This window comes from Vulpes vulpes, chromosome 10, assembly GCF_048418805.1.
Source record: "Vulpes vulpes isolate BD-2025 chromosome 10, VulVul3, whole genome shotgun sequence".
NCBI classification, from domain to species: Eukaryota; Metazoa; Chordata; class Mammalia; order Carnivora; family Canidae; genus Vulpes; species Vulpes vulpes.
The window spans coordinates 18,866,473-18,887,091 of NC_132789.1; the positions used below are offsets into that span (position 1 = coordinate 18,866,473).

The following is a 20,619-nucleotide window of genomic DNA, read 5'->3' on the forward strand; positions in this document are numbered from 1 at the left end:
CCCCACCCCAACACGTATACACCGAGAATGCTCCAGCCCCCGAAACCCATAGTGCTATGGTTGGGGAACCTTGGAGAGAGAGCAAGGTGAGGGCGTCAGAAAGTTGGGTGTTGCTGTGAATGGTCATCTACCTGTATTTGTTTCAGCCCTTGCTTTCAATTTTTTGGGGGGCTACATCTAGGAATGGAGTTACTGGATTATAGAGTCAGTTGTTTGTCCAATTTTTGAGGAACCACCAGACCTGGCATCTGCTTTATTTTACTTTAGTACATGTCCTCGCCAACTACTTGCTGGTTTCTTCTTTCCCTCCCTCCCTCCCTCCCTTCCTGCCTCCTCCTTTTTTAAAAAAAGATTTTATTTATTTATTCATGAGAGACACAGAGAGACAGAGGCAGAGACATTGGGAGAGGGAGAAGCAGGCTCCATGCAGGGAGCCCAGGATCACTCCCTGGGCCAAAGGGAAGCGCTAAACCGCTGAGCCACCCAGGCATCTCCCTCCCTCCCTCCCTTCCTTCTTCCTCTTCTTCCCCTCTTTCTCTCTCTCCCTCTCTTTCTCCCTCTCTCTCTGATTGTAGCCATCCTTGTGGGTGTGAAGTGATACATTGCAGTTTTGGTTTGCAGTTCTTTAAGGATAAAGGATACATCTTCTCAAGCTAGTGGCCATTTGTGTATCTTTTTTGGAGAAATGTCCAAGTCCTTTGCTCTCTTTAAAATCCGGTTGTCTTATTGTTCTTGAGTTATAAGACTTCTGTATATATATGCTGGATCCTAAATCATTATCAAATATGTGTTTTACAAATATTTTCTTCCAGTCTCTCAGCTGTCTTTTCACTTCCTTCAGAGTGCCCTTTGATGCACAAGTGTTTAATTTGAATGAAGTCCACTTTATTTTTTATTTATGCTTATATTTCTGTGTCATATTTGAAAATCCATTGCCAGCTCCAAGGTCATGAAGATTTACTCCTATATTTTTTTTTAATTTTTTGTGGTTTTAGTTTTTTTTTTAAAGATTTTATTTATTTATTCATAGAGACAGAGAGAGAGAGAGAGAGAGAGAGAGAGACAGGCAGAGGGAGAAGCAGGCTCCACGCAGAGAGGCAGGGAGCCCCATGTGGGACCTGATCCCGGGTCTCCAGGATCACACCCTGGGCTGCAGGCGGCACTAAACTGGAGCTGCCTGTGGTTTTAGTTCTTACATGAAGGTTGTTGATTCTTATTTATTTATTTATTTATTTATTTATTTATTTATTGTTGATTTTTCTTTTTTTATTATTATTTATTTATGATAGTCACAGAGAGAGAGAGAGAGGCAGAGACACAGGCAGAGGGAGAAGCAGGCTCCATGCACTGGGAGCCTGACGTGGGATCCGATCCCGGGTCTCCAGGATCGCGCCCTGGGCCAAAGGCAGGCGCCAAACCGCTGCGCCACCCAGGGTTCCTATGTTGATTCATTTTTTAAAAAGATTTATTTATTTATTTTAGAGAGAGAGAGCGAGAGCAAGCACATAAGCAGGAAGGGCAGAGGGAAAGGGAGAGAGAATCTCAAAGAGACTCCATGCTGAGTACAGAGCCCAATGAGGAGCTTGATCTCACGACCCTGAGATCATGACCTGAGCCGAAATAAAGAGTCAGATGGTTAACCAACTGAACCACCCACATACCCTAGTTGTTGACTCATTTTGAGTTAATTTTTGTGTATGGTCTGAGTTAGAAGTCCAACCTCATTCTTTTGCTTGTGGGTGTCCTAGAACCCTATGTTGGAAGAAACTATTCTTTCTCCTTTGAATGGTCTTTTTTTTCTTTATTTTTTAAAGTTTATTTTCTTCAGCAATCTCTATACCCCGTATGGGGCTTGAACTCAAAACCCTGAGATTAAGGGTTGCATGTTCTTCTGACTGAGCCAGCCAGGTGCTGCTCTCTCCCATTGAATGGTCTTAGTATCTTCCTCAAAAATCTATTGGTCATAGATGTAGGGGTTTATTTTGGGGTCCTTCATTCTGTTCCATTGCTCTATATGACTGTCTTTATGAGTACCACATTATTTTGACTGTAGTTTCATAGTAAGTTTTGAAATTAGGAAATGTGAGTTCTCCAACTTTATTCTTCTTTAAGATTGTTTTGGCTCTTTGGGTTCCCTTGAAGTTCCATGTCTGTGTATTGCTTTAGATCATAGAACCAGCTTAACAATAGAAAGTCTTCCAATCCATGAACATGGGATGTCTTGCATTTATTTAGGTCTTCTTTAATTACTTTCAGCAATGTCTTGTACACCACCATTGTACAGATCTTTCACCTCCTTGGTTAAATTTATTCCTAGATATATATTTTTTTGGTTGCTATTGTAGATGGAATTGTTTTCTTAGTTTCCTTTTCAGATTGTTCATTGTTGGTGCACAGAAACACAACTAATTGATCTCATATCCCACAATTTCGCTTTTGATTTATTACTCCTATTAGGGTTTTTTTTTTTTTGTATGTGTGGATTCTTTAGGATTTTCTATATATAGATATCTCCAGCTTTTTTTTTTTTTATATATATCTCCGGCTTTTTGAAAGTTCATATTATGCCAGTTTGCTTTTGTAAAATACCTACATTAGATCTACATTAGTACCTATTTTTGCTAACTGGAGGAAACCTGAAGAGGATTTTTCCTTTTAGGAAAAAAGGTGAAAAGTAAAAATAGCATTCAGTGTTTGTTTTGCAGAGAGCTGTTATAGAGGCAGCACATACCTGAGCAGTGGCAGTGGTACCACCAAACTCCTTTCGCAAGAACTACACTCAGCATCTTAGCATCAAGCCACCATAGCTCTGAAGTATATCTGTGAGCATCTCAGCTTTGTCTTGATTTATTTTGTGCAAGATGTGTCCTAAGCTACCCAGAAAAGCCTAGGAGAGGTAATTTTATGGATCTAGGAAAGCTTAAAAACATTTCCATATAAATTAATGGTCATTGTTTCTTTGCTTTATGTCATTCCAACTTATGAAAGGCTTCATAAAAACCTCTCTGCTTTTGGATAGCAGGGAAACCTACATAGGATCATGCTATCTATGATTAGAGATGATTTTATCTCTTTGTTTCCAATTTGGATGGCTTTTATTTCTTTTTCTTGCCTAATTGCTTTGGCTAGGACCTCCAGTACAATGTTGAATAGCAGTGGTGAAAATGGGTATCCTTGTCTTGTTCCCAATCTCAGGGGGAAAGCTTCCAGTTTTTCACCACTGAGTATATGTTAGCTGTAGGTTTTTCATAAATGTGTCTTATTACATTGAAGTTCCTTTCTGTCCCTACTTTTCCAACTGTTTTTATCATGAGAGGTGTTATATTTTGCCAAATGCTTTTTTTAGTGTTGAGATGATCATGTGGTTTCCCTCCTTGTTCTAGGAATGTGGTTTGCTACATTGATTGATGCTGGACCACCCTTGACTGACTTTCTGACTTTTCTTTAAAAAGAATCTTGATGGCCTTAAAAGAAAAAAAATCCTTCTGATCCTGGGTATAACTTGGAAAATACTCTTGACGACATTTCAGCAAATTCTGTTGCAAAAAGTCTGCAAGAAGTATGCAGATCAGGGAGTTCTTGGAAATCTTGAGAATTTTTCCACTTCCCTTAAAAATATAATATTGAAATTTAAGAAGAAAAAATCTTTTAGATACTAGATTGATGTGTTTGAGCCCTGTTGTTGTTGTCACTGTTTTTTTAATACATCTGTATCCCAGTTGCAAAATTCGTTCTCAAATTTCAACATGTTCGGGTTGTGTTTTTGTTTGCTTCTTAACAATACTTACTTCAAATAACAATGGTGTACTCATTAACAGGACAGAGTTAGTATGGCAGGATGAGACATGGGTAAGAAATCAGAATATCTGAATTTGTATATTTGACAAAATGAATTTGTCTCTTAAGCTCTGACTTAAAAAAAATTTATTTTTCATTTGAGAGAGAGAGAGAGAGAGAGAGAGAGTGAGTGGGGGGGGGGGTAAGGGGGGGGAGAGGTGGAGGAGAGGAGAAACAGACTTACCCCCTGAACAGAGAGCCCAACATAGGACTCTGTCTCAGAACCTGGAGATCATGACTTGAGCTGAAGGCAGATGCTTAACCATCTGAGCCACCAAGTGCCCCAAACTCAATTTTTACTGGAAACTGTTCTAGACCCTGGAACAGAACAGACTCTCCTTGGTCTTGCTGGGTTTTCATTCTAGTTATAAGCATACACCATGCATACCTAGCACTAGGAAGAAAAGCTAGAAAAGAAGCTCCTTCCAGAACCATGATGATGATTATGACAACAGTAATCCAGGAATGCAATGATGCTGGTGGTGGTGATGATGAAGATGATGATGATAGAAGCAATAGTTTGTTTATATCTATGAATTGGAATATAGTGAAGAGCCTTTGTTTCTTTTTGGGTTATAGCTTTATTGAGATATAGATTCATATACCGTCCAGTTCACTCATGTCAACTATATACTTCAGTGGTCTTTAGTACGTTCATGGAGTTGTGTAACCATCACTACAATTTTAGAACATTTTCATCCCTTCAAACAGAAGCTCTGTACTCTTTAGCTCCATCCCACCAGCCTTAGGCAACCACTAACCTTTCTGTCTCTATGAATTTGCTTATTCTGGGATACATGGAATCATACAATGTAGTCTTTTGGGACTGGCTTCTTTCATGTGGCATAATGTTTTCTTTTCTTTTTTTAAGATGTTATTTATTCATGAGAGACACAGAGAGAGAGGCAGAGGCACAGGTTCCCTGTGAGTAGCCCAATGTGGGACTCCATCCCAGGACTCCAGGATCATGCCCTGAGCCAAAGGCAGACGCTCAACTGCTGAGCCACTCAGGCGTCCCTATAATGTTTTCAAGATTCATCCATGTTGTAGCAATTCCAATGTTCCATTCCTCTTTTTTTCTTAAGATTTTTTATTTATTCATTTGAGAGAGAGAGACAGAGCACAAGCAGGGGGAGAGGCAGTGGGAGAGGGAGAAGCAGACTCCCTGCTGAGCTGGAAGCCCGACATGGGGTTCAATCCCAGGACCTATAGATCATGACCTGAGCCAAAGATGCCCCCAGGTGAGCCACCCAGGTGCCCCTCCATTCTTTTTTTACAACTGAAAAATATTCCATTGTATGGATAGATCACCTTTTGTTTACCCATTCTTTAGTTAATGGACATTTGGATGGTTTTTACTTTTTGGGTCTTATGAGTCTATAACAAGAGCCCTTTAATAGGCATGATCTATTTTTCTCATCCATGCATGCTTATGATTTAAGGTGAGCATGTGTTACTGTACCTAAATTAGAGGTAAGAAACTGACATCTTGGAGGCTTTCAGGAATGTGCCCAGGACCACAGAGCATGTTGTGGGCAGAGCTGCTCTGTCCACCTCCTTTCGCCTCTAGCGCTCTCAGCTGAATATACAGAGCCCTAGGTTCCTCTTGTCCCATGAACTTCTTTAAGACAGAAAAACTCAATTTTGTAGACTCTAAAATATCTTTCCTTTTGTCCTTACAGGTTTTCTGAATGATCTTGCTTCTTTTTTATCTTGTTTGATTTTTTCCTGCTTGACCTTTTCCTGGATAAAAATCTGGGGGAAAATGACAGACTCTAAGCAAGTCACCAAGAATAAATCAGAAGGGAGCTGTATCCCAAGCCAGGAGCCTTTTCCAGCCTCAGACAGCTCAGGGGAGCCACCAAAGAAGAATGGTAACAGCAGCCCTCTGCCAGAGACTCCTAACCAGGCTGAATCAGCCTCCCACAAAGATCCCCAAGATGCTTGTGAGCAAAGAAATTCCAGGCCACCTCCACACCAGAATCTCCCAGGAAACCCCTGTTCCTCTGATGACACCCCTGCAGCACTCCAAGCCAATGAGACAGGGACCAAAGGCCTGAAGATCCCAGATACTAATGGCCTGTCATCTCCAGCCAAGCCCCAAGGCCAGCAAGCCAGACCCCTCTCCAAAGAAGATGAGAAGCAGGAGCACATCAAGAGGCAGCTGATGACCAACTTCATCCTGGGCTCCTTTGATGACAACTCCTCCGATGAGGACCCTGGTGCTGGCTGGTTCTGGGAGTCTTCCCGGAAGGGCAGCCGTGCCAGCCTGGGTGCCCTTTCCCTGGAGGCTGCTCCAACCATAGGAGAGCCTGAGCACCCCAGCCTTGCTATAAGGTAATGCGCCCTATATCCTTATGAGTGGGAGGCATGGAGTCAGGGTGGGGGCTATCCCCCAACTCAGCTGTCTGCTGATGCCTACATGCTGAGGGTAGTTATGATAAATGCAGAACACATAAGCCTTGCCTTCTTCCTTCCTCCCTTTCTTCCTTTCAAAATTATTTATTGAGCATCTATTGCACATACAGGGCCCTGTGCCAGGAGACTGTCTTTCTAGAAGAACTTAGCCTAGTGTTTGGGGATGATGGCCTTATGTGTGACTCGTTATAATACAAGTTGGGTGAGCAAAGGCTGACAAAAGCCACACCGGATAATGGGGGCCTAGAGGGTAGGACAGTTTCCTTGCCTCCTGAAGAGACATTCATCTATTTGTTTGTGGGTTCTTTCAATGGGTAACTGATAACTAAAGTTGTCAAAGCAGACACTCAGCCACTGGACCCCCAAGCAGCAGTTTGCTGGGTGCAGATGCCAGTAGGTCTACTACAGATGGGTGTATCCTAGGTGTACAGCTGGTGGCTTCATTTGTTTTTGTTGTGTTCAAGCTTTGGCACCCCCCTTCCCAAAGTACAAACAATACAGTAGTTCTGGGTAGAAAACCCGGGAAACAGACAAGGAGGGAAAAGAACCACCTACCATCCCTTCACCGGTCAGAGCGTGCTCTGCTCCCCTTCCAGTGTTTCTTCCTTTCTCCTGGTCTGTTCCCTTCTCTGGGAGTGCACTGGCTGTTCTTTTCAGCACCTCTTGTACTCCCTCCCAAATATGAGAAGCCTGGATGAGGAGGTGGCTTCTTGCATAGGCACCCACCTTCCCAGGGAGCTTAATTTGAACCCTGGTGACTAGAAGTAGAAAGTAGAGGAAAGAGAAAGGGCAAGTATTCCCTGTACTGACAATCTTCAGGGGGAAACCAGTTTGAGGTTCTGGAAGGGTTAAAGGCAGGGAAGGCTTGAGGGTCTGGTACAAAGTATCAGAACTTGGTTTTGACCAGGGTCAGACAAGGTCTTCGTCTGGGCATCAATGGGATAATGCTTGTAAAGTATGCACAGTTTAGTACATAGTAGGTACTTAATAAGCAGTAGATTCCTCTACAGCTCCTTTCCTTGGCTTGTTCTTTGTCCCCCAAATACCCACTTTACCCACCACTTCACAGTTTGTACCAATTATCCGTTGATCCCTTAGAATGACAGTACAAGGCTGGTGGTGGCAGATCCCCATTTTACAGATGATAAAACTGGGGCTTGGAGGTGAAGTACTTTTCCCGAGACCACACAGCTAACAAGGGGCAGAGCCAAGCTTCGAGGCCGGGTCTGTCAGGCTGCACACTTGGTTTCTTCGTGCCAGTGTGGTCCCTCCAGTGATCTCTAACATTTGCACCCCTCTAAACTGCTTCTTAACCTCAATGTGGCAATTTCGACAGGGATTAGGGAAAGGCAGATGAGATGAATTCACCCAAATTGACAAACATTAGAGATTATGTTGAAGTGGATGTTCAGTCGGGGTTGCTAAGTGGTATCTAAGTAGGACAGGTGGCAAGATACATTTATCACAACAGCCCCAGCAGGAAGCAAGATGGATATGTTTCTCCTTTCAAGGAGTGTCCCAGCAGGGAGATGGGAAAAATACAAACAAACAGGTAAACCGAGAAGATCATTTTTCAGCATGCCTGGTGCCAGGAGGAAAGCAGGGTACAGGAGAGGGTGTACCTGAGGGGCTCTATTTTATTTTATTTTACTTTTTTTAAAAAGATTTTATTTTACTTATTCATGAGAGACACAGAGAGAGGGAGAGGGGCAGAGACATAGGCAGAGGGAGAAGCAGGCTCCATGCAGGGAGCCCGACATGGGACTCTACCCTGGATCTCCAGGATCAGGCCTGGGCTGAAGGCGGTGCTAAACGGCTGAGCCACCTGGGCTGCCCTAGGGGGATCTATTTTAGAATGAGGTGATCAGGTCAGGGGAGAGTTCTTGGAAGAGGCAACTTTCAAATTAGACTTGAGCACGCCACCAGAAATTTCTGCCATGATAGAGTGTTCTAGAATGGAATGTCCTGGAACTGTGCTGTCCACTATCGTAGCCATTAGTCATACATAACTATGGAAATTGACATGTGGCTAGTGTGACTGAAGAATTGAATTTTAAAATTTGATTTTAATTACTTGAAATTTAAGTAGCATCATGTGGCTGTCAGCTATTACATTAGCATAGCTCCAGCCCTAATGGGTAAGAAGCAGTCAACCATGTGAATTACTTCTACCAATGCTAATTATTTTTTTTTAAGATTTTATTTATTCATTCATGAGCGATACAAAGAAAGAGGCAGAGACACAGACAGAGGGAGAAGTAGGCTCCTTGCAGGGAGCCGGATCCAGGACTCTATCCTGGTCCCTGAGCCAAAGGCAGACGCTCAACTGCTAAGCCACCCAAGCATCCCTCTACCAACGATAATTAAAAACTCATGAAGACAGTAGGCATGCCCAATTAGTAACATTATTACTAGTATTATTCTCTCTTGAGTTTTGGATTCCCAGAATGTTGTGAAGATCAAATGAACTAATGTTTCTAAGGTATTAAGCAAGAGAATAAAACACTCAATAAATGGTAGGTTAAAATATGGAGCTGGTCTCCCCACTGTCTCTGCACTACTCACCATTTTTAGGGGGCTTTGCTAGTTTGTGCTTAAACCACAGCTTTTCTGAGCTGTGAAGTTATTTATTTATTTAAAGATTTTATGTACTTATTTGAGAGAGAGAAACAGAAAGAGATCACAAGCAGGGGGAGCAGCAAAGAGAGAAGGAGACACAAAGACTCCCCACTGAACAGGGAGCCTGTCCATTCAGGACCCTGGGATCAAGACCCGAACCAAAAACAGATATTTAACCAACTGAGCCACTCAGGTGCCCCTGGGCTGTGAATTTATGAAGGCAAAAGATACTTAACTAAAGGCCTGTCTTTGCATGACAGTGAACCAAAATATTTATTTTTTATTTTTTATTTTTTATGATAGTCACACAGGGAGAGAGAGAGGCAGAGACATAGGCAGAGGGAGAAGCAGGCTCCATGCACTGGGAGCCCGATGTGGGATTCGATCCCGGGTCTCCAGGATCGCGCCCTGGGCCAAAGGCAGGCGCTGAACTGCTGCGCCACCCAGGGTTCCCGAACCAAAATATTAAATGAATTTTCTGCCTTTATATCCTTGTTACATAGAAACTCAAAAAAAAAAAAAAAAGAAAGAAAGAAAGAAAGAAACTTAGCACTGTACATCACAGCACCGTATGTCACAGCACCATATGTCAGTCTTTTATCGTGGCTTATCCCAGGACTGGGGGGAAGGGTGCAGAGGGATCTTGGTTTTTTATAAACTGTGGGGTGGTGGGAGATGCGAAGGGCCACGGTAGGGCAGAAGGAGGACCAGTGTGCCCTTGGGTGCGTCCCTTACCTTCTCTGAACCTCTGCCTCTTCATCTATAGCAGGAGGAGGTTAGACCAGCCCCCTGAAGTGTGACCCCAGGTCACAAATCTCACTGGGCATACCATTATTTCGCCCCCAATCTACGTGCTTTCTAGAGTCCAGAATTTTAGGATTTTGGCTCCCAGGACAACTCAGGTAGTTCTTTCGGTGCCTCTGAATATACTGGCATTTCCATGCTCTAGTAGGGTCCCCAAATCAGAGGCCTCCGATGGAGGAGACCAGCATGTGTTCCTGTTCCTAATGACCTGGAATGAGAATCCCATGGGGCAGTGTCTTCAGGGAGTCAAGGCTTAGACACTTGTCCTGGTGCTGCTATCTCCCGTGGTTGATTGGGTGAAAAAAATGGTGTCAAAACCCCTGTGTTCCAGCCTGTTGGAAACAATGATATCAACATGAAGCCGAGCATTCCGTTAGCTTCTTGTGAAGTTTTTGGCTTTGGTATTTTGGTGCCTTTGGGACCCTCAGTAGCCTCGTGTTTGGTAGCCCCCCACCCCCACCCCCTGTGTTGACCCTTTTGCTGATATCCATTGGCAGCCATCTTGGGTCAACTGTGAAGAAATGTTAGGGGGCCTCCTAATCCCACTGCAGACCCTCCAGAGTGTTGCTCTATGGAGGGTCACTGCTGGGCTTTTTTCTTGTACAGACAGGGTGGTAATGCCTTTTCCCTGGGGGGCACACAGGTCAGAAGCCCAGGCCACTTTCAGACACAGGCAGGTGGCTTGCAACCAGCTGGAGGATTGTGGAGATGAAGCGTGACACAGAAGGCCAACGAGGTGATAAAGCGTCCCTGTTAAAACCCAGGAAGCTCACTTTGTTATTATTATTTTTTCTTCCTGATTAGCTTTTAAATAATTTGTACTCTGGGCAAATCCCCTAACCTTCTGAGGCTCAGTTTCTGCAATATGGAGGCAAGGAGCAGGGGTTTGAGCTAGTTCTTCCAGCTTTTCCCATTTTGCAGACAGAAAACTACACCTGGGGGGTTTATTCCAGGGGTCTGTAGTCCCTTGGAAGCCACGGCACAGAAGTGGCACAGATAGGCCTGTGGAACTTCCCTGATGCTGGCAGTTTGTTCACTTGGCCATTGTGTCACCTTGAAGGTCACCTTGTGGTTCATGCTGGCCTCTTCTTGCCAGGCCACCAGCTAGGCAGCTGAATAGAAAAGGCACCTGTTTACTCTTGTGCTTTTGCGGGGAGCCCTTTGAATGATCTTCATTTTTGTTTGCCCTGTGCCCTCATGATTTCAGAATACCCACACTTGTATCCCCATTCTGGGCCTTTGTGCTTACTATTCCCTCTGAACTGAAATGATTGCTTTCCTCCTCATGCCCTTAAACCTGTGCCCAGGGTCTGCTCCAAGGTATGTGACCTATATAGTCAGCTCTGTTGTCACCTTCTTGAAATTCTTAATAACTTTTGAACAAGGGCTTCCACACTTGTTTTTGTATTGGACCCTATATATTCGGTAGCCTATCCTGCCTGCCCATCAAAGTTACCTCCTCTGAAGGGCTTTCCCCCCCTTTCCTGCCCCTCTTCCACCTTTATTTTTTATTTATTTATATACTTTTTAAAGATTTTATTTATGTGAGAGAGAGAGCAAGAGTGCACATTGGGGGGAGGGGTAAAGGGAGAGAGAGAAGCAGAAGTAGACTTAATGATGAGCAGGGAACCTGAAGCGGGGCTTAATCCCAGGACGCTGAGATCATGACCCAAGCCAAAATCATTAACTGATGTCACATGCCCCACTCTGGCACCTTTAAAGTATTCCCCATGTGCCCCTGTTTCTTGACTGATTGATATGGCATGTTTTCACCACACTTAATCATGCCTAAGATCATGTCTTTAATTTCCTTATGTGTTGACTTGGTTGTTAAATATCTCCTATGCTGGTCGACAAGCTCCATGAAAACAGGGCCATATGGGTCTCCACTTTTCTGCACTGCCTAGCCTAGTGTACATTCATGGTAGGTAGACTCTGAATAAATAAATGCATGAATGCAGTGATCAACCAGACTTGCCAAAGACAGAATTCTGCATTCCTGGGGCATAAAAAACACTTAGAAATAAATATGGGAATGAATGAATGAATGAATGAATGAATGAATGAACGAACGAACGAATGGATGCCTGGATGGGTGAACAAATGAATGAATGAATGGATGGATGGATGGGTGGGTGGGTGGATGGGTGGATGAATGGATGGGTAGGTGGATAGATGAGTAGTAGGTAGGTAGGTGAATGAATGCATTGATAAATGAGTGAATGGGTAAATGAAGGAATGGATAGATGGATGAATGGGTAGATGGATGGATGAAAGAATGGGTGGAAGGAAGGATGGATGGATGGATGGGGGGCATTTTATTGTTGCTCTTTGGCAGCAATAGTATTTTGTTTTCATAAAACTCTTGCCCGGGTGGCTCAGTGGTTTAGTGCCACCTTCAGTCCAGGGCCTGATCCTGGAGACCCGTGATTAAGTCCGGTGTCTGGCTCCTTGCATGGAGCCTGCTTCTCCCTCTGCCTGTGTCTCTGCCTCTCTCTCTCTCTGTGTGTCTCTCATAAATAAATAAATAAAATCTTTTAAAAAATTCCTTTAAAAACTCTTTTTCCATAAATCTTGTGATTTTGTAGACTAGTTCTGTGGTTAAATCCCCAATTTTTTTTCTGCATTTTTTATGGTTGTACAATCTCCCTATTCCCTTCCACCTTCCCAGCTAGCAAGGGCAGGCTACGATTGTGGACTTAGTGACTTTGTGCTGTCTGTTGCCTTCTCTTCTCTTCCTTTTTGGGTTCATCTCAGGCCAGGGGTTGGAATTGGCTCTTCCTTGGACTTCAAAATAGTCCCTAAGTGTTGGAATTCCCATGCAACCCTTAGAAACAAAGCTGGTGAAAACATTACATGTAACAGAATAATTGCTCACATATTGTGGAATGAAGGTTATGGGGTAATCCCACTTTGGTCAACAAGTGGTAGTGTGGTTGGTGCACAATGGGTCTAGGGCAAGACACTAGTTCAGAGCTGTCTCTTACTAGTTTTTTTATCCTAATAGTTCTACCCTGTGGGTTGCATGTATGGACTGAATGGGATGGGACAAGTTCAGGATCGCTCAACTGCAGTCCTGAAATTTAAAGTTATGACACAGAAGTTCATAAGTGGGCCATGAACTCATTTAGAAGAAAGATCACCTTGAATAGATCTGAAGTTGTTTGAAGTCTTTATTTATCCTATTTTGTGTGAATATTCATGTTTTCGGCTACAGAAATAGAAACATGAAAATGTATAACATAAAGCCTTACCATCCCCCACCCCAAAAGTTCTCAAATTCCAAAGCATACTGAGTCCTGAGAGTTTCAAATTTTGGATAAGGGATTGTGGATAATGTAATATGCTTAGAATATCCCCTGGCAATTAGTAAGCACAGAAAATGCTTGTGATTAATAAATTGTGTGTGTGTGTGTTTGCATATGTGTGGTTGGAAGGTCTATAAGGAATGTGTCAAAATGGTTAATCGTTGTCTTTATGTGGTGCAATTATAAGTCATTTAAATTTTTTTCTTCATTTTTCTTTTTTTTTAAAGATTTTATTTATTTTTTCATGATAGACGGGGGGGGGGGGGGGGGCAGAGACACAGGCAGAGGGAGAAGCAGGCTCCATGCTGGGAGCCCGACGTGGGACTCGATCCCGGGACCCCAGGATCACACCCTGGGCCAAAGGCAGGCGCTAAACTGCTGAGCCACCCAGGGATCCCTTCTTCATTTTTCTAACTTTCTGCTATAAATATTATATTATAACAAATATTGACAATGCTTAATAATAAAACATTATTAAAAATGTTGGGGGGAAAAGTGAGCCAGTCATCTCACTTCCAAGATAAGAAACTGAAGCCCAGAGAGGTTCAGGGGTCTATCAGGGAGAGACCAAGCCCAGCAGGATGATCATAGGTCCTGAGGGCCATTGGAACCCAGATCCTCAGCAGGTCCAGTTCAGAAAGTAGTCTTCTCCTCCTGCTGTTGACGCCTAACCTAGGCTCCAGGAAAGATGTCTCCACCCTCCTCCTAACCTGTTCTTAGCATTAGTGAGAAGAGTCAGAAGACAGGGCAATTCACAGGGCAGCCAGGAAGCTGTGTGACCTTGGGGATGTCACCTACCCTTGCAGGGGGCTGGACTGGGATGCTCTGAGGTCCTCTGTGGCTCTAACAGCCTTTGCTTTGTTTCTTTGTGTGCGGAGGAGTGCATGGGGGGCTTGGAGCAGGGGGAGATAGCAGTAGCAAAGCTTGTTAATTTAGAAACATTTTCTCCTTGGCCGGTTACTATGGATGGTCTGAGTACCAGGTACGCCTAGGGACAAACTCAGATGAAATGCTCAAGTGATGAATCTAAGGTTTGTCCCATCCATTGATGGTCTTGGAAGCATTTATTGCAGCTCTGCTGGGTGCCAGGCTCTAACAGCACTAAGGATGCACAGACAATGGGACCTAGCCCTTGCCCTTGGAGAGGCCAGTGGAGGAGCCTAACAGGCTACAAGCCCAGAGCACTTCCCTTCATCGATGGGAGAGAATAGCTGACAAAGGACTGGCACATGCTGACTCTTCCATTTGGCTGTGAAGTGGCCTGGGCTGAACTGTCACCTTTCTGGCCTCAGCATCCTTCAGAACGAGGTCACAGTGGTACCTACCTCACAGGGCTGGTGAGTTCCTGAGTCCCCAGCCCTTAAAGCAATGCCACAGTGGATCACTGTCATCCAATGCCAAGAACAGTGTGCTTCACAGGACCCGCAGTCAGACAGGTCTGGCTTCCAATCTCAGACCAGTCCCATGTCCTCTCTCAGCTGTGATTTCCTACTCTGTCGAAGCGGGATAATACTGGTGTCTACTTCACAAGTGTGCTGAGATCACATGAGAAGATGTAGCAGGTGTGGACAGCCCAGGGGCTGCCTCGGGTGCCATCGGTGGAATGGGCATCTTCCAGAGTTCTCCCCGGTGGCCGTGGCTCTTCCCAAGCCTGCCCAGGCATACAGCTTTAAGGTATAACAGCCTGTATTCACAGAGGAGGGACACAGGTGAAGTGTCTCTGACAAATGGATGCAGGGGCTGGGGCTTTCCCCTACCTCCTCCCCCACTGCTCACTTCCATGCTGCGAATATTGAGTTTAAGAGAGGTTTTGCAAGGCAGACCTCAGATCCCCGGGAGGAGGCGAGTGAGGGTTTGTGGAGTCTGGACCGAGGTGAAGGAACAGCAGACCAGCTTTCTGATGCCGGGGACCTGGTTTCTCCCTTTTGTCCCAAGTAGCGTCCTGGGTTGGTTTGCAGAGGGCCTCCCCCAGGTTCTTCCTGCTCATCATCACCCTCCACCTCTTCTCTGCTCCAGGTAGCGAGCAGGTCATAAAACTTTAAATTGCCTGTAAATATTTTTATTTGTCCCTCAATGAAATGCCATGGATCTTTTGATAATGGTTTAATTTATTCATTCCTTTATTGATTTGGGGGGGCTGGGAGAAACCCCATTTCCAAAACATTTTAGCTCCTAAGATGTTTTCTGGGAGCTTGTATGTGGGGGGTGTTCCCTGTTTTTGCATTGTTTCATTTGTGGACTGGATATTGAGGTTTGGAAGAGGTTGGCTATTCATACAGGATACAGAGTGACTGAACATCCCTTTCTCTCTGCAGCAGAGAAAGGGATCTGTATCCTGCTTTAGAAGAATCTTTCATTCTGCTCTATGCTTAATGTAACATTTCCCCAATCACATTTGGAAAGGGATTATTTTATTTTTCTTTGGATGAATGCACATCATATGTGGGTGAGCACACAGAGAAGTGGAGAGAAGGGGTTTGCTCAAGGTCACACGGAGTGTAGGGACAGGCTCAAGGCCGCTCACGGCTCAGGCATTTCCACTGTGCTGATAGCCACTTGCAAGTGCACTCTTGTTGTTTGTGTGTGTGGTGTTTTGCTATTGACCTGGGTTTTCCCTGTGCAGTACCAACAAGTTAAATTTAGCCTCTGAGGAGTCTGAGCAGAAGGGCTTCTAGCACGAGACTGTACCTGCAGCCAGGTTTAAACTGTGTCATTGGAATCACAGTGACAGTTTAAAGAAGATGTTTATATAAAGGTGGTGGTGTGAGTAAGGTGTATGTTATTCTTTGCTTCCCATATTCTATACCTTAATAACACAGAGAAAAATCCAAGTCATTATCACTCTGATGACATGCAAAGCGCAGACATCTAAGTGAAATCCCATTCTTGAGAAGCCCCCATGTAAAAGTGAGGTGTTTTAGGATGTCTCTAAGGCTGTATGAGCGGAGCAGTTAGCATAACCACAGCATTCAACAGATGTTGGGGTTTTTTCAGTAGAGAATAAAAATTCAGAGCAATGCAAGTTCTCTCCTACTCGATCCTTACTGATTTGAGGTAGGGTAGGAGTGTTCGGAAATACTTTCACTTCCTGATTTTAATTGTTTTCCCTATTTTGAGGTGATTAAATTTGGATCATTTAGAGGATGGATTTTTTGGGGGTTTGGTTTGAAACTTTAAAAGTAGATCAGCCTATAGTCTGTTGAGTTGGTTTTTTGTTTTTTGTTTATTTTTGGGGGGTGGAGTGGGGGGAGAGACAAGGCCTTGAAGGACCTTCTAGGAACTCTGAGGAACTGAAAATTTTGTTCACCTGTTTTATTTATTTTTCAATCCGTTGTTGAAAAAGTTACTTTCTGGTTAGAGTGCAGGTAATTGGTGCCCTCAGGCAGGCTGCTTATATAATTCCTAGGGAAGATCATGGTTCACATTGTGACCACATGGATGGTGCCTCATCCATGGAGGTGTGGCCCAAGCTGTGCCTTTCCATGGGAATTTATTTGCAAACATTTACATTATTTTTTGGTTTTTATTTGCTGTGAACATAGGCTACATTTATTATTATGCAATGCTTTCTAGGCAGTGTTTAGATCCTTTTTATTTATTATAACTTCGTGGAGAAGCATTCATTCCTTCATTCTAGCTGGCATCAGTTTACCTGGGTTCAAGGCTCCAGCTCTGTCACTCTTGGGAAACATATATCTCTGGGTCACATTTCCTTATCTGCATTATGGAAATAAAAACAATAGGATCACTATTAAGACAAAGGCACAAAATAGCACTCCATGTGTGTTAGTCTCACCAGAAAGGAGCTTACTTTTAAAAAATGCTTTTGAGTGGTTGACACACAGTATTACACTAGTTTCAGGTGTAGGACATAGCAACAGGATAAATCTGTACTTTTTAAAAAGATTTTATTTATTCATGAGAGACACAGAGAGAGACAGAGAGAGGCAGGCTTCCCACACAGAACCTGATGCGGGATTTGATTCCAGGACCTTGGGATCACGACCCAGGCCAAAGGCAGATGCCCAACCACTGAGCCACCCAGGTGCCCCAGGACAAGTCTATACATTATGCTGTGCTCAGCACAGGCGTAGCTGCCAGCTGTCACCATACAACTCTATTACAATACCGTTGACTATAGTCCCAATGCTGTACCTTTCATTCCCAGGACTTATGTGTTCCATAAACTAGAAGTCAGAAAGAAGTTTATTTAGGGTCACAGGGCAGCTGGGGTCTTTCCATTTCGAAAGCGCCCCCTTTGCTAGATGACCCAGGTGGTCCAAAGTGTGTGTTAGAAGCTCACTGAGTGGGCAGGAGGCCCTAGAGCCAACATGTCCCTGGGAAGAGAGGCGAAAGAATAAGCAAAAACAGAACTTGGAAGCCAAGAGTTGACTTGCCTTAGGAGGTTTTACCAGGCACCGTGGTGACATCTGACTTCTATCAAATAAACCATATTTTCCACCACTTCCCTATTGTGTGTATTCGAGCACGTGAAATGCTTGCGAGTTTGTCCCAGCTGCCAGTCTGTAGCGGGGGTGCCCTCCTGGAACCCTTCTCTCCAGTCAGGGCAGCTGGGGAGGAAAGTAGCCAAGAGGGCTTTTTTTTTTTAAGTCTCTGGCTGCTGTCGACCGGCGCCCAAGGTCAGCGGCGGCCCCGGGATTGGCCAGTCCGGGGGGCGGGACCTGGTCCTGTTGAGCCAGGAGGCGGGGCCCTGTGAGGAGGCCGGGCCTCGTGCAGGGGGCGGGGCCCTCCGGGGAGGAGGGGCTCGTTTGGGGGCGGGGCCTGGCCGGCGCATCACCCTCCCCCCGCCCCCCCGCCCCAGGACACTTGCGCGCTGGACTCATTTTGGGATGGAGGAAGCGCAGCGCTGGGTTCGGCGCCTGCAGGCTGCAGCACCGCTGGGCCTGAGCCGCTCTCGGACCGCGCCTCCTCCTCCCTGTCGCGACCTGGCTGCCCTGCTGGGCCCCGGGACGGAGGTCCGCTTCAGGGGGTTCAGGGGTGCATGCTCTGCATCCCGGCAGCAGCCGGGGGGGATTGGCCGGCGAGCAGGTCATTATGAGTCCTGCCAAGTGCAAGGTCTGTTTTCCTGATCGCAAAGTAAAGTAAGTAAGTCTGCAATTTTAATGACCGTTATCTCTTGCAAACTTAGGCCATCGTGCCCTCCCCCCCGCCCCCAGTAAAGACAAGCTGTGTGTCCCCTTAGCTCCACCTCCTCTTCCCCGCCCCCATCAAAGAAATGTAGGCTTCAGTTTGGCCACTGGGGAGGTGGAGCCCGCCTTGCCGACACTGGGTGGCCTTGGTGGTTGAAGGGGAGGCCGGATTGGCCGGATTTGGCGGCGATGTTGATTGGAGGGGCTCTCTGGAACACACAGGTGGACAGGCTTGGGTGGGGGGGGACCACGCCTTCTTCCTCTTCCTCCACTCAGCCTTGATAAAAAAGCCTTGATGGGTCTGGAAGGCAGGGCTCTTTGAAGTGATTATGAAGCCCTAGGTGAATCAAGGGCCACCTGAGCAGGCGTGGCATTTAAGGGTATTTTATGAGCACTGTGCAGGCTTTTCTGTGTCCGAGTGCTTCCTAACCCCATGTGCTTGATTTCTTGTCTTCATTTTATTGCATTAAAAAAAATTACCAAAGTAATGTTATGTTTGTTGTTGAAAAGTCAGAAAATTCTAGATAAGCTAAGAGAAGGAACAAAATTCATCCTAGCCACTCCCTACCCCCACACCATGATCTTTATTAACAGTTGCTGGATAGTTACTGAGCTCATAAGCATGTCAGGGAAGTGAAGTCTCGGAGCCAGAAGGATGGTTGTTTAGGTCCAAGGATGGGGCAAAAAACGTGCCCCAGACATGCAGCCAGCCCTCCAGGAGGCGGCTGACCTTCCAGTTCTCTGGCCCTTCTGCAAAGGAGAATAACAGGGCCTTCGGGGACCCTGGGATCGCTCAGGGCTTATCTGAGTAGAGGGCTTGCAGAGCAGCAGAGGTCCTGAGTTTGAATCATGGTCTCTCTTGTGCACTAAGTTTTTGGTACAGCATGACAGTTACGTTTGGAGCCCTGATCTGACCCCTGCGGCAAAACCCCTCAAGTCCTACAATGTACCTAAAGTGGGCCATGTGGTCTACAAAGGACACATTTCCACGCCCTTGATCTGTAAGGCTATTGACACAAAAGTTTAACATATAAATCTTGAATCACGCTTAATTGTACACTCCCGTCCAAAAGAAGACTTTTCACAAACTATTATAATCTGAAAGAGTAAGCCTGCAGGTATTGAAATTGTCCTATCATATGTGACTTCACTGCCCAGTGGAAATTCTGCTCAGAACCAAGGCCAGATGCCAGGTTGAAATGTTGTTGTTGGTTTATTAGTGGTTCTCACCCCCAACTGCACATTCGAATTCCCTGGGGGGTAGGGAGGCTTTGGTAAAATGTGGATGCCTGGGTGCGCTCCCTCTGCCTCCAACAATCCCTCTTGTCCCGGGGATGCTGATTAATTAGTCCAAGTGGGGCCTGGGCATCAGCATTTTTTAAAGCCCCTCAATGTGATGGAGCATCGAGTCAGGGCTGAAAAGCACTGCCTAATTCAGAATTGACAAACTGTTTTCGTCCAGGGCCAAATAGTAAATATTTCCGGCTTTCAGACCTTATGGTCTCTGTCACTACTCAGCTCTGCCCCAGCAGCCACAGAGAATCCATAATTAAATGGATCTGACTGTATTCCAGTCACGCTTTATTTATGGAGACTGATGTTTGAAATTCATGTAATTTTCATGTGTCGCAAAATAAGATTCTTTCAACCATTTAAAAATGTAAAAGTCATTATTAGCTTGTGGGATGTACAAAAGCAGGTGGCACCCAGGATTTGGGTTTTGGATCTTAGCTTAATGACTTCTGGCCTTGCCAAAGTGGCCATCCCAGGAAGCGCTGACAGCACAGGTAGCCCAAGAAATTTCCAAGGGTCCAGTCCATTTGTCTGGGAGCCCAAAAATGAGTTCAAAGTTAGCAGCCTTTACTAAGCTATGCAATGTCCTTTCTTTCTTACTTGCTTGGTGATAATAGTGAAGCCTTTATGTCCATCAGGTCAGCTAGCATCCCTGTTTTGCAGAAGAGAGGTAGTGGTAGGGTAGGGATACAGGGGCTGGTTAATGTCCACAGCACAATAGCTCTATACTGGAGCTCTTATCGTGGCTGCCCAGCAGAGAGGCACCTCATCTAAAGCTCTTTGCTGCACACAAAGCCCAGCAGTGAACCCTGGACACACTCTCCGAGGCAGACACTATTAATATTTTCGATATTGTCATCCTGCAAGGGAACTGAGATATACTACTGCAGCAGCCTTCCCAAGACTATGTAGGTCATGAGTAGTAGACTCTGTGTTCAAAGCCTGGGAGGATGGCTCTAACCCACCAGGGTTTCTCAGCTGAGGCACTGTTGATATTTGGGGCCCTGTGTGTAGTAGGGGTTGTCCTGAGCATCCTAGAATATTGAATAGCATCCCTGGCCTCTATCTACTAGATGCCAGTAGCACACTGCCTTCCCCACCTTAGCTGTGATCACAAAAAATGTCAGCAAACATGGGTCATGTGTCCCCTGGGGAACCAAACTGGCCTCAACTGAGAACCCTGCAGTTCA

The 20,619-nt window shown here is 45.2% G+C and overlaps 1 protein-coding gene across 12 annotated transcripts in view; it reads left to right on the top strand.

Moving 5' to 3' along the window:
• ACACB (acetyl-CoA carboxylase beta) overlaps window positions 1–20,619 on the top strand; it is a 151,526-nt gene that overhangs the window by 22,524 nt on the left and 108,383 nt on the right. For 10 of the 12 annotated variants that reach the window (XR_011994666.1, XM_072723032.1, XM_072723028.1 and 7 more), the window contains one exon: window positions 5,520–6,174. Coding sequence is in view for 11 of the 12 variants with exons in the window: in XM_072723032.1 (XP_072579133.1) it covers window positions 5,603–6,174 (572 nt within the window). In the remaining variant the exon portion in view is untranslated. Of the gene's footprint in view, window positions 1–5,519; window positions 6,175–17,806; window positions 18,089–20,619 lie in introns of those variants that run through there. The other 2 variants (XM_072723037.1, XM_072723036.1) reach the window with 1 other exon arrangement.